Source organism: Heloderma suspectum, chromosome 15 (genome assembly GCF_057233095.1).
Source record: "Heloderma suspectum isolate Gila_16-S chromosome 15, 16-S_ref, whole genome shotgun sequence".
Taxonomy (NCBI): Eukaryota; Metazoa; Chordata; class Lepidosauria; order Squamata; family Helodermatidae; genus Heloderma; species Heloderma suspectum.
Genome location: NC_139472.1, coordinates 6,717,596 through 6,731,374, shown reverse-complemented (window position 1 = coordinate 6,731,374; position 13,779 = coordinate 6,717,596). Strand labels below are relative to the sequence as shown.

Genomic DNA, 13,779 nt, shown 5'->3' with positions numbered 1-13,779 from the left:
AAGGATCAAGTAAGCAGGTAGTCGGCCTTACAGATGAAAGCACCTTGTCCACTTCATCAGAAGGAAGAAGCTGGAACCGATCCCACAAAACCAGTTTGCCACAGGCCCCCTCTCGCTCGCTAACTGTATCCACGGCACACGGAATAACACTCCTGATCTGATCAATTTTATCCGCAAAGTGTCTTGCCAAGGCCTCACAGGAGGCCTTAGAATGCTCCAGTGGTTCCGGAGCAACTGGACCGACCAGGCTCCGGACCACTTGGAACAGCCTCCTGGGACAGCACTCTGTGGTCGCAACAGAGGCAGCCTAGTATTCCTTTTTTACTGCCTTCACCGCCACGTGATAGGCTGATGATACAGCTCTAGCCAGTGTCTGACCGTCTTCAGAGCAAGACTTCCACCACCAGCACTCTAGCCATCTCACCTCCTGTTTCAGGGCTCGTACCCGTGGATTGAACCATGGTGCAGTCCGAGCCCTGTTCGGGGGGAGAGGGCGTTTCGGAGCCACCCAATCTAATGCCCCAGTGATTGCAGCATTCCAACCACCCACCGGGGTCTCGACTGAGTGGCCGTTTGCGTGCTCCAGAGAATCCCCAAGCGCGTTCAGGAATCCATTTGGATCCGTTAGACACCTGGGGCGGACCATTTTAATGGGTCCTCCTCCCCTGCGGAAGGGTTGTGGAACCGAGAAGTCCAACGTCACCAGATAGTGATCCGACCATGACAAGAGGGTGGTGGATATACCCCTGACTTCCAGATCACTCCCCGCTTCTCCAGAAACAAACACAAGGTCTGGTGCATGACCGGCTACGTGGGTGGGCCCAGTTAGAATAGGGTACAGCTCCCAGGAAGCCATGGTCTCCATGAAGTCCTGAGGTGCCGCTGTGAGGATGGTCTCTGAATGTACGTTGAAGTCCCCCAACACCAATAAGTTAGGGGACTGCACACGCACATCAGAGAACAAAGGCAGTATACAACTGTAATAATAAAAAATAAAAAGAGCCCCCTTCATTCATTATCCTGGTGAAGGGGGCTCCACATGATAACCAGGAAGTGGAACTGTACTGTTGGCCCTTCCCTTAGCATTGGGTACACCACTTGACCTGTCCTCTGGATAGCCATGTGTTGGGGTGGACATCAGCAGGGAGGAGGGAGCCCGTGTGTGATCCATTTCTCACACCTAGGCTTCCATGTCAGTGGAACTCTTCATCGTGTGGGTGTCTCAGTCGCATGAAAGCTTATGCACGAGCAGGTGCTCATGCATAGGCCTGCACCCATCTATGCCCATTTGCAGATGTTCAGAGGGTGGGGCCTTGCTCCTTGGCTATCACATAGTGCCTGCTTCACATGGGTAATATGTGATGGGGTCTAAGATTGCTGTCAAAACCAGAAGCCAGCCCTGTGTTGCGATTTTCATTACCTGCACTGCATAATAAAAGTTTTTCCTGTGACTGGTGTCATTATGCTGCATGTGGGGATGTACGAAAGTCACTTACCTCTTCGATGGGGTGATTCGCGGTGGGGGGGAGGTGCTCTGCACCTCCCCCCGAAATCCTAAACCGTCCGGCTTCGTGGAGCCGCCAGCCCGGGCCATCCGCAGCTGGAGTTCCAGCCGCGGATGAGCTGCTGCGGACGCAAATGGTGGCTGCTGTAGCAGTCGCCATTTGCGTCCTGCGAAGCTGCCGTGATAGGCTATGTAAGTATTTACGTAGCCTATCATGGCAAGCCAAAAAACCCACAAAAAAACAGCGTACGCAAATGGTGGTGGCTGCTACGGCCGCCGTTTGCGTTCCCTATTTTGAGCTGTTTTAGCCTACGTAAATATTTATGTAGGCTTTTACGGCGAAAAAAAAAAGGAACGCAAATAGCGCCCACTATGCTATTTGCGTTCCCTTCTTTTCGCCATAATAGCCTACGTAAATATTTACATAGGCTAAAATGGCTCAAAATAGGGAACGCAAATGGTGGCTGCTGCAGCCGCTGCCATTTGCATACGCTGGTGGGGTTTTTTTGGCTTGCCGTGATAGGCTACATAAATACTTAGGTAGCCTATCACTGCCTCTGCAGGGACACAAAAGGCGTCCTTGCATTAGCCGTGATAGGCTACGTAAGTATTTCCGTAGCCTATCACGGCTATGATCAGGAAGCGAATGGCGGCCGCAGGGCGGCCACCATTCACAGGTCAGCGCCGACAGCAGCAGGTAAGTGCTCCATTTCGCGCGCCTTTCGTGGGTTGGGGGGGAGGGGGCTTCAATCCACCATGGATTTCGGGGGGCCAAATGCACTGGCATTCAGCCTCACCGAGATCCGTGGCGGAATTCTCTGACATCCCTAGCTGCATGTTTCCCCACTCCTACTAATAGTGGTGATGTGGGGAAAAAAACATTTCTCATGTTTTAAGTTTTTCCATGGACATTTTTAAATTTATAAAACTGTTGTTGCATAGAACTAATTAAGAAACAATGCCAGTAAAATTGGGTAGTTTCAAAGTTGTCATTAACCTTTATTTCCAGGTGACTATACCTTGGAAGCATGCATATATAATTGCACACAGCTCTTTGGATGTGCTAAAATTAGTATGTTTACAGGTTTCAGTGTCTTCATTTTTCTCCCCCGTTAAAAATTAAGCAATGTATGGGAAATGTATGCTATTGAGTTGTCATGTCTTAAAATATTTATCTGTATTCCAATAAAAATGCTTTCCAAGTAAAGCTTTGAAATTGTTTGAATATAACATTTAAAAGACATGAAGTGCACTTTCTTATTATTTTTTCTTAATCAAATACTTCATTTCAAATTCTTCTGGCTGCTGAAGTAAAACACACACAAACCTTTTGAGATATTTATACAGCATGTAAAAATAACATGCCATACTATTTTGTACTTTTGTTGACTAAATAAAAGGCAGTTATGCCAAATCGGATCCAAATCGATTTTGGGCCTCAGAAGATTTCCATATTCAAAATTTTCCTGTGGTACTTCCACTACGCATTCAGGAAGTTGCGAATTTGAACACGGTCGTCATTTTCAGCAGCACCTCAGAGCATCCAACAGTTCCCCCTGCAGGGCTAGCATTAAGGGTTGGCATATCTGGGCACTTGTGGAGACCCCCACCTGGGCAAGGGCCTACCCCTCTAACCTCCTGGCTCTGCTGTTGCTCATTGTGTGTGCCAGCTGTTCACCTGGCCCCTCTAAGCAAGTGCACAGCCACAGGAGCAAGGAGAAGGAGCAGCTGCCTCTGCACACCTTCCCCTCTCTGCTTTTAGTTCTGTTTTTTAAAAAATGTTTAATTGCCGCACAAGTGCAAAAATGCATCATAGACACTTTGGTATTTATGTGGCCCAAACTCCCAAATCCTCTGTTTTCATAGCTGGCTTTTAAGGAATCTCAGTGAGGGGAGGAGAGAAGTTGCTTCCGTCCCTGGCTGGGACTTGCCTTTGCGTTCCACCCAGCAGTACTAGAGTTATAAAACCCCGAGATGGGGGTTTGTAATGGAAATGTCAACACAAAGCAGAGTTAATGGTTTTCTTCTCACTTGATGTTCTAAATGAATTAAAAAGCTCTAGCAGGACGGGGCATTTGTTCCTTTTCCTGTTGACAGTGGGAGAGGTGCTTGACTGGTGACAATCAAATTATGAATTTGGGCTACTCTGGAATCTAATCTCTGTGTGTGTCGCGGCTTTTTCATCCTCTCAAATAAGCAATAGGATTCCTAGTTTACAACAGCAACAAAAGACCACAGCAACTTACCCCACCATTGTGTCAAGCGCGTCTGCCCCCCCTCAAGCACCGCCACTACATGACTGATGGCATACATCTTGACAGATAAGGGACCTACTAGATAAAGTGGCCTGTATTACAAATAATAGTTTTTTGTGTGTAGGAATTTGACACATGGGATTTTTTGCAGGCTTTGGCTAGCTGGAGTTACTATGGTTACACTATAAACACTCAGCAGGAAATGACTTTTTGTTCAGCCACAAGGCAGTAGCATTGATGTCAGTGGATGGCTACTACCCTCTTGATTGGGTTTGGCTGGGAAAGAGGGAGAAACAATGCAGAGATGAGGCTGGGTGTCAAGCAATCAGTTCAGAGGCTCAAAATCATTTCTTTATTGGGAAATCATCAACCTGACAGGTATTAAGGCTTTGATAAAAAAAAAAAACTATATTCCCCTTCCCCCAAAGCAAGTTTTTGTATAGCTTCCCAAGATAGATCCAGAACTGTTACCAGTTTTGTTTTTCAGTGCATTCCAATGTAAGTCACTTGTGGTGTGTCTACAGCTTTAGGCGTGAGGTGGGGGGAAAGAACCTGATCTCATCTAATACACAAAAACTTCCCAATTTACTCACCATAAGCGAGCAGTTCTAGGTCTCTTCTTTTGGATATGTCTTGTTCTTAAAGGTTCTTCATTTGTCCGTGTGTCAGATTGAGAGTGATATTCCCAGTGCCACGCAGTGAGCTGGGCAGGGATTTGAACAGTCATTTCCGCTGACTCCTCTGTCTCCCCCATCCACAATCTTTAGTATTATCTTCTGCTGCTTTATTTGGGCACAGTGTTGGGAAAAACCTTAAATCTTTTGGATGTGTGACAGTGTTATGCTGGTACCTAAGAACTTGAACATGTTATGTAGCTCTGTGCAATACAGGTTCCTAAACTCACATAGAGGCTCCAGCCAACCCAAGTTGAAGGTGGTTCCTGTAAATGTTGAATTCCAGCCCTGTATGTGTGTGTGGTCTCATTTTTATGTGTGTTTGTGAAAATCCAACCTAGTGTGTAGAACAGCCTTCACCAACCTGGTGCCTTCCAGATGTTTTGGACTACAGCTTCCAGAATCCCTGACCATTGGCCATGCTGGCAGGGAGTAATGGGAGTTGAAGTCCAAAACATCTGGAGGGCACCAGGTTGGTGAAGGCTCTTCTACACACTTCGCTGGACTTTCACAACTTTCACCAGGCTGTGGGAGTTTGGTGCAGAGGCAAACATTTTTTAAACGGAGGATAAAAGGGAAGGCACCATTGTTTGCATATCTGTGCCAACTTTAGTAGGTTGAGGGACTTAAAGAGGCACTTGGCTTTCTCAGTGTAAGTAATGTCAAGGGACCTTGCTCTTTCAGCCTTCCTTCTGTCAGGGACTCTTTGTTGCCAGATTTCAGGTAGTTGAAGCAATTTGCTTGTGGCGTCTGGTGCTCTTATAAGAGCTTTTTGGCAACCACAAGTACTATGTGGCCCTTGGGCAGTGCTGTAAGAGTAGCTGGGGAGCAAAATTTTCACAGGAAAAAAAGAGTACAGAGAAAATTGAAGATGTTGGGGGACACACAGAATCTTCTGTTGCAGAAATTGGATTTAATTGTCTCCGAGTTGATCCCCTTAAAAATATGAAGGGTTAAAAAAGAAGATGATGATTATGGAAGTTCTAGTTTGCTATATTATTTTTGCTCAGAAATATGTAAAGGTTGGTATTGATCAGGCACATTTGTAAATACTCTCCAAATTTCCAATTTTCAGGAGAAATCTCAGGATAAAACCCTCCCCCTCCCTCTCACATCCTGGACTGTGAAGTCTGTTGCCTGACAACTCAGGGTGGCAATTCATGCATCTGATGAAGTGGACTCTAGTCCACAAAAACTAATTTGCAGTTAGCAATGCCATGATACATCTGGCGAGAGCAGGTTTGTCTTACTGCCCACCACACAAGAAATTTGTTTCCTGGTTAAATAAATGCCAACAAGGTGAAAGTCTAAGGTGTACAGCTCATACTGAGAGGCTGCTGTTTGCCACTTAAGAGGAAGATGGTTTTGTTTTAAAAGCAGCACCGGAACAGCCTTCTGTTAACTCAGCATTGGTTTTTTTTGCAATGCTGAGTGAGAGATTCTGAACCACAGCTACAGATTTGTTATGATTTTTCACATTTTGGTTCCAACTGTCAGCAGATGGATATGACATTTTATGGCATGCCTGCCGCTCTCTCATCCCAGCTCCCAGCCTTAACCTTTTCATGCCTCACATGTCATCCCTTTGAAATGTAGACCAGCACAGCTACTCTTCTGGAACTGATCCTTAGTGCTGTAATTAGCACTGTCGTCATGCTGTGACTTGCCTGCCTTTGCCAATGTAAGGTGCCAGAGGTCTTGAACCAATGGCTACAGCAGGGGTGCAGAACCTCTGGCCTGCAGAGGCTCTGTTTCTGGCCCGTGGAGGATTGTGGCCTCCCCCCCTGCTTCCACAAGCCTCACCCCTACTAGAGGTTGTATAGGATGTGGGGAGAGGAAACCCCTGGCAGGGAAAGCCCATGTACATTGAAGCCTGGTCACCTGTCCCAAGTGCCAGGTGGAAGATCCGCTCAGTACTTTACCAAGGGAGCAAATGGCAACAGATAGCTGGTTTCCGCCACTCTCTATGACACCACGTGCAGTTGGGACCATCTTTTCAAACAAAACCATTAATACAGAACCCATCTGCACACCCAAATTAGGCACAATTTCTGCCATGTGCCCCCTACTGGCCTCTTGGTTAGTGGCGCTGTGAACTGGAGTCCTATATCACAGGGGTCCCCAACCCCCAGTTGGGACCGGGACCGGTCTGTGGTCTGTCAGCAACCGGGCCACAGGGGTGTGCGAAACCCCCTCACCTTGGGTCCACGGGGGGGGGGGGGAGGCGATCCACCCACCCACCCCCGGAATCCTCACCGGCCCCGGCCGGCTCTGCTCTGCTCTGCGGCAAGTCTGCAGAGCTGCCGGGCGGCTCTGGCCGCTGGCGGACTTCCAGCCACTGGGACGCAAATGGCGTCCGCTATGTGGTCGCCATTTACGTCCCTGTTCTACAAGTAATAGGCTACGAAAATCTTTACGTAGCCTATTACTGCAAAGAATAGGGATGCAAATGGCATCCGCAAGTCCACCAGTGGAAACCCCCCCCCCCCCGGTCCGTGGAAAAATTGGACCGGTCCCTGGCGCCAAAAAGGTTGGGGACCGCTGCTGTATCGCTTCCGTGACATGAGGTGTTCTTCACCCCTTTCCCACAAAACACACAATAGCGTGAAACTAGTCATGGTACCCATCAAAAAGGAAATGGAGGCTTAAGCTCAGTCAAATCCCATCTTTGATAATACTCTCAGTTTATCTAACTTCATTCTTCAATGTCAGTTTGTTTTTAAGCATTTCTCCCTGTTGAATTATTTTGTGGTATCACACTTAAGCAGTTGCAGTTTTATCCCTTGAGGTGGTTGGGTTTCTTTCTCTTTCCCTCTCTCTCTTTCCCTGTCTCCCTCCCTCTCCAGTGATCGAAGAAATTAATTCCTCAGCATATGGCCTCAATTTCAGCTTGTGGTATATAATCTTTCGGGATGAAAGGCATATTTCCATAAACGTAAGAGACTTTATTGTGAAGATAATGCACTCTTAGAATTGCTGACTGTAAAGAGGAGATGTAGAAAGAGTGCTATTGCTTGACACTCTCCCACCCGCCTTTTTCCCCTCCCACTCCTACAACAATTAGGTACTAAAGCAAAGAGGGGGAGAGCTTGCAATATCTTCTGTGTGGATTATTCACAGATATGCCTCTTGGCAGAACAGCATGTACGCTTCTAGAGAGCAAGAGAGGGAGGGAGAGAAAAGAGGCGGCCCGTGTAACGGGAGGAGTGGCCAAATGGTGCCCCAGGAGCCATCTGCACCTCCTGGGCAATTGAATCTGCTGAACAGAAATAAGCTGGAAAAAAAGAAGCTCTTTATTGCTTTTCTAGCAGATAGGCAGACAAGGACCTTCCTCTCTTTCTATTCCCTCTAATTCATTGTAGTGGGATTGAGAGAGCCTGTGAGGGGGCAGGAAGGGGGGACGCCATGAATTTCAACCAGAGCTGGTGGAGGAAAGGAAGTAGCTGTTTGTGCAGCCCAAAAGAGTAGATAAGTAGGCCATGTCTGGCAGAAAGGAAGCAGGCACATAGCAGTCTGGTAGTGTGAAAGAACAGAGGGAGAACTTGATGGTCTCCCTCAGTGAAAAGTTAACCAGACTGAGGGAAGGCAGAAACTCTGGAAGCTTTATATTGGGTAGGAGAATGTGATTAGCCTTCACATGTCACCTGATTTCCCACAACAGAGGTTGTGCAGTGGTATGGTTTTCCATAAAAGTTTGAATCAGAACATTTTCTGATGGCCTATATTGATTTGTCATCTGATTTTAAAAAGGTATATTTGGAAATGGTCCAGTTTGACTAGTATTGTCACCACTCATTGCGTTATACTAATGTAATTTTATGCGGGGGAATGCACTTTTGGAAATGGCAATTTTTCCAGTAGAAAATATATAGTAGTGGAAAAATGTTCTACCTCAGAATGACTGCTGTTGAGTGGGTGAGCAAGCTGAAACTGTTTGACGTTCTCTCCTCTGATCAGAGCTCTTTTGATCCAGGAAACAAATGCCTGATCTAGTGGGTTTATTTAGGTTTATACCCGGCCCTTCAAATACACTATCTGGGTGACTTACAATGAAATACTTTTTAAAAATGCACCATAAAATAACTAACAATTAAACTAAGTTAAAAACATCAACTCTATAAAAGAAGAACCAAAAGAAAATAGATCAAAAGTTTACAAATGTTAACACTTGGGGGAAAATAAAAAGTCATTTGCTTGGTGCTGGAAAGACACCAGAGAGGGCACCAAGTGAGCCTTTCTACGGAGAGCATTCCAAAGTTGGGACACCACCAATGAAAAAAGTCATCTCCCTGATAGCTACTTGTCACATCTCAGATGGCATAGGAATCTGGAGAAGAGCTTCTGATGAAGTTTTCAAAGTATGGGCAGGTACATGTGGGGGGCAGGTGATCCTTCAGGTATCCTGGCACCAAACCATGTAAGGCTTTAAAGGCCAAGACCAACATTTTGAATTGGGGCCCAGAAAATGCCTGGGAGGCAGTGCAGTTGGTGAAGCACCAGTGTAATATTCTCAGAACACCCTGTCCTAGTTATTGGTCCAGTAGCTGTATGCTGAACTAACTGCAGTTTTAGAGGCAGTCCTAAGTATAACACACTGCAATTCCCTAACATGGAGGTTACCAGAGCATGGATCTCTGAGGTCAGGCTACCTCTGTCCAGGTTGGGGGTAGTGAACCAGCTTAAGCTAATGAAAGGCAATACGTGCCAGTGAGGATACCTGTGCCTCCAGAGATGGAGCTGGTTCAAAGAGCACCCCAAACTGCAAACCTGTTCCTTTAGAGGGTGTGCAACCCTACGCAAAGCAGGGTGTTTACCAATCACCCTGGCAGACAAACTACCTACCAACAGCACCCCCATCTTATCTGGATTGAGCCTCCATTTATTGTTCCTCATCTAGTCCACTACTGTGCCCAAACACCAGTTCAGCACTTCCATACATCATTTTAATTAGATGAAGAAGAGAAATAGAGATGTGTGTCATCTGCCTAGTCATGGTGTCCTGATCTTGAATCTCTTGATGACCTCACTCAGCAGTTCTGTGTAGATGTTAAAAAGTATAGGGGACAAGACTGAATCCCGCAGGGACCCCATGACATAAATGCCAAGGAGCCACGCTCTGTTCCTTCAGTACCACCTTCTAGAATTGACCATACAGGTAGGAAGGGAACCACTATAAAACAGTGCATCCAATTCCTAGTCCAGGCAGCCTATCCAGCAGACTACCATCGTTTATGGTATCGAAAGCAGCTGAGAGGTCCAGGAAAATCAATGGGATCACATGCCCTTTGTCTCTCTCCTAGCACAGGTCATCCATCCGGGCAGCCAGGGCAGTTTCTGTACCAAACCGAGCTTGAAGCCTGACGGACATGGAAAATAAGTCTCATGCAAGAATGCTTGGAGTTTTACAGCCACCAAGTCCTGCCAAACCTGATAGTGCCACTAGCCTGAGTGGGAGTTTTGGAGGGAGGGCATAGTTGGGAGGCATGGGCAGTAGTGCAGTTGATTGATGAGAGAGCTGAGGGGCTCTTGGGAAGGTACTGTGAAGAGACAAAGATGAGCTTAATATCTTGCAGCTCTTATGGGGACTTTGGTTTGCCTCTGCCTTCAGTCTTTGGCTTAGAAACTTGGCTACCAAGTGCAGATATGCCTCTTGGTGTCTTTTGATTTTGCTTGATGCTTTGCAGTTAAAAGTGTGAATGGACTTGCTGGAAGAGTGCTGTGTTTGAAATGGAATGGGTTCTGATCCACCATGGATCATTCACACATGCAGGTTGCCGTTTGATGCTGTGATCAGCATGTGTGTGCTCCCCAAGTGGAATTATCTAGTCATTTGGAAATAGATACTTCAGTCCTCATACTGTTTTGCAGGGCGGGGGGGAGAGGGGGGATTGGTTTTCACCAGAATAGCTCCTGAGTTGAGGGCATCAAGGGTTGCAGCCAGAAATGGGATGTATTCTATGACTGACCATGACAGTTTGTTACTAGCTTTGGGGTAGAGATGGTCTTCGTTTTGTAGATACCTGAATAGGCTTTCCTGTTTTCTGAGGTCTAATCCACCAGCACTAACCCTCAGATTCCATTTGTTTCATTGCAGCTTGTTTAAGAAAGGTTCTTGGTAAATTGGTCCCATTGTGACTTATTCGGATGTTTATCCTTTGTTTGGTGCTATAGTAAGGCCTTAGAAATAAAACAGCAAAAGGTACTTGCCCAAAGAAGGCATTTACTAGCCTACCTGCCTGTGTTATCCAGCATAAATAATTTTGTGGAAGTAAAATAAAAAAATACATCTTATACTCATCATAGTGTATGAAAGCTTTCCTACGTGCTCATCTGAGACATATTTTGCTATGAAAGCTGCATTGAGCTTTTTGTTGAAAGGCAGTCTATAAAAGACATAATCTGTATTTGTCATAGAGTGAGTCACTATTATCAAGACTGTTCTATTATCTCATCCCTAAATCCTGGGGTCTTTTTCTGATTATTTCCAGGAGACAATTTTTGTTAATGCAAGACTCTGAATTTTGCAGCTTCTTTTATAGGATTGAGTTGAAAAAACCCCCAAACCACAACCCATCTTGTGCCATGCCTTGTTGTCATTCTAGAAAGTTCTGTTAGGGTTAGAATTACAAGGGAATTCTGATGTAGCTCACCTAGTTCCAGTTATGATTAGGTACTTTTGTAGTCACAATTAGAAGTAAAAACAAGATTAGCACTGTTGGATTTTTGATAGCAATTTAGCAACAAGACATTTGGTTCTCAACTTGTTTGGCGTGACTTTCAGACTGTGATCTGGTCATTGTGCCGGCTTTAATTATGGGGTAGTTCTGACTTTGCTTGTTTTCATGACACAATACCCATGGGAATTGCCATTACATTTTGTGCAATGCTGTTCCTAAACACGATATAATCCATAGTTTGTATTTCTTTTCCATGTACCTGATCACATTTTATAGTACTTTTCGTTGTGATTCTCTATCATATATATTTATCTAAGACACACTGTTGGTTATTTTATGCCAAGACAGGGAAACTAATGTCCAGAAATTTAAATGAAATCTTTCTTTTTTTTTAAAGATTGCGTATATATTGAGAGTCGCCGACCAAACACCCCATACTTCATTTGTAGCATTCAAGACTTCAAACTGGTAAGCAGTGATATCCATTTTCTTTTTTAAAATGTGTACCTTTTCCTCAATCCTGATTGCAGTGGCATTTCTTCATTCACATTCCACTCCTATGGTGGTGTGTAACAGAAAGCACACTCCACTGTTCTTGTAGAACAGGCTGGGGGATGTTTCCTTCTTAAATCTGTCACCACTGCCACCATGTTAACTTTCCTATATCTTGATCCATGGAATCCAGATCTGCGGAGTTTATTTATGAAGAAGGAGACAGCTCTGTTAACAGTCTGCCTTTAATTCTCTTTAACAGCTTGGAGCATGGGTGATTAGTAAGACTAGTAGGTGAGACAGATCCTGAGTTTGCAAAACACGTAGTTACTTCAAGAATTCTAATTTAAGGGGGGGGGGTAATTAAAGAACTTTACAATAAAGCAAGTAGAGAAAGAAAAGTTGCATCAAGGAAAACAAACTAGTGATTTTTCTAGCTAAGGCACACTCTGTTACAGTTCTACCTTAGTTCAGTAAAAGTTGCATTAAGGGAGAGGCTTGGGATTTGCCCCTGAGATAAGCTTCAAACAAAGGCAAAGCAGAGATGGAAGCATGCTTAGACATCATCCCATTTTCTGGTGTATCCCAGAAGGGCTATGATTGACAAAAGGGGGGACCCTGTCCAATCAAAAGGTGTTCAGAGATGTGTGGGCTGATTGTTCATGAGCTGAGCGTCTCAGGACATGGATGTTTAAAAGTTCGTCTTTCCCAGGAACTAGGGAAAGGGAGGTATGGATTGAGCAGGATCCCCTCTTGGTGCCCTGTCAGCTGGTTTTTAGGAAGGGGGAAAATATCCTTTTGTCTGTTAATGCAAAATCTCTTGATCTACATGCCTTCCTTGTCTGGCTGTGATAGAAGGAAAGAGTCCCTGGCAGGCAAGGTATTTTTAAGAGGAAAGGGGTAGCCTGCATTTTCTTATAGGGTGTATTTTTGGAACTTTTCCAAGAACACCATTGTCAGTACTAAAGCTTCTCTGGCCTTGCTGCTTCTGTGGTCTTGATTCTTGTGACCTGTTTCCTGCTTCCATAGGTCTTTTCATTCTCTGACCATCTGCTTTTTGCATTGTGAGGCTGGATATAGGTTTTTACTAGGTTTCACTTATTATTATTAATTACATTTATATCCTGCCTTTTTTCCTTCACGGAACCCAAGGCGGCATATATAATCCTCCTCCTCTCCATTTTATCCTCACAACAACCCTGTGAGGTAGGCTGGGCTGAGAGTCTGTGACTGGCCCAAAGTCACCCAGTGAGCTTCCATGGCTGAGTGGGGATGAGAACCCGGATCTCCTGGCTCTCAGTCCAGCACTCTAGCTGGACTGGCATATAAATAGAAATGAATGGCTTGTCACCCATGAGTTCTTGGGGGAAAACAGGACTGTTACTACAGTTATACATTCTCATGCATTTCTGGTGCAAATAAGGTTTGAAATGTGTAGGCTCAATGAATAGTGAGGGGGAACGATCGCACTTCCTTGGCCTGTGCACCTGTTGAACATTGTATACTTAGGCATCAACATGGGAAGCTGCTGTGCACCAGGTCAGACTATTCATCCATCTAGACCTGTCTGCACTTATACTTCAGTAGAGACCCTTTGCATGGGCTCCTGCCATTTGAGATGAGGAGGTTGGCTATCAGGGCCTTCTCAGTGGTGGTGTCACCACTGTGGAATGCTTTCCCCAGCAAAGTTTGCCAGGTGCCTCAGTTTGTATTTAACCACTTGACTGGTTGCCTGCATGGAATTCCTGGTCACCAGTGGTGAGTGCATGGAATTCCCTCTTGGTGAGTGATCTGTCCCTTCTTCTTTAGCTTACTCAGCTTCCCTGCTGATCATGGAAAAAGTTAGCTCCTTCCTCCACAGCCAGTACAGAAGGAGATTGGGCTGGCAAAATTGTCCACTTTGCCTCCTCCTCAGCTTTTTTGTAAATTGGGCCTGCACAGCTTGCCATGCACCAAGCCTCAAAGCAGCCCATCGTGTGTGTGTGTGTGTGAGTGTGTGTGTGTGTGTGAGAGAGAGAGAGTCAAACCACCTATTCCTTGCTGCCTGCTTGGGAGTACAAAAGCAGGTTGCTTGTAAAGCACCTGACAGGCCATTGATGGGCTACACCAGAACACAGGAAGTTTCCTTATACTGAGTCAGATCATTGGTCCATTTGGCTCAGTATTGTGTGCACTGA

The 13,779-nt window shown here is 45.5% G+C and overlaps 1 protein-coding gene across 11 annotated transcripts in view; it reads left to right on the top strand.

Moving 5' to 3' along the window:
* The window catches only part of RERE (arginine-glutamic acid dipeptide repeats), a 437,785-nt gene that overhangs the window by 180,123 nt on the left and 243,883 nt on the right, over positions 1-13,779 (top strand). For all 11 annotated transcript variants that reach the window (XM_084822049.1, XM_084822046.1, XM_084822047.1 and 8 more), the window contains exon 3: positions 11,508-11,578. In XM_084822049.1, the coding sequence (XP_084678175.1) occupies positions 11,508-11,578 (71 nt within the window). The remainder of the gene's footprint in view (positions 1-11,507; positions 11,579-13,779) is intronic.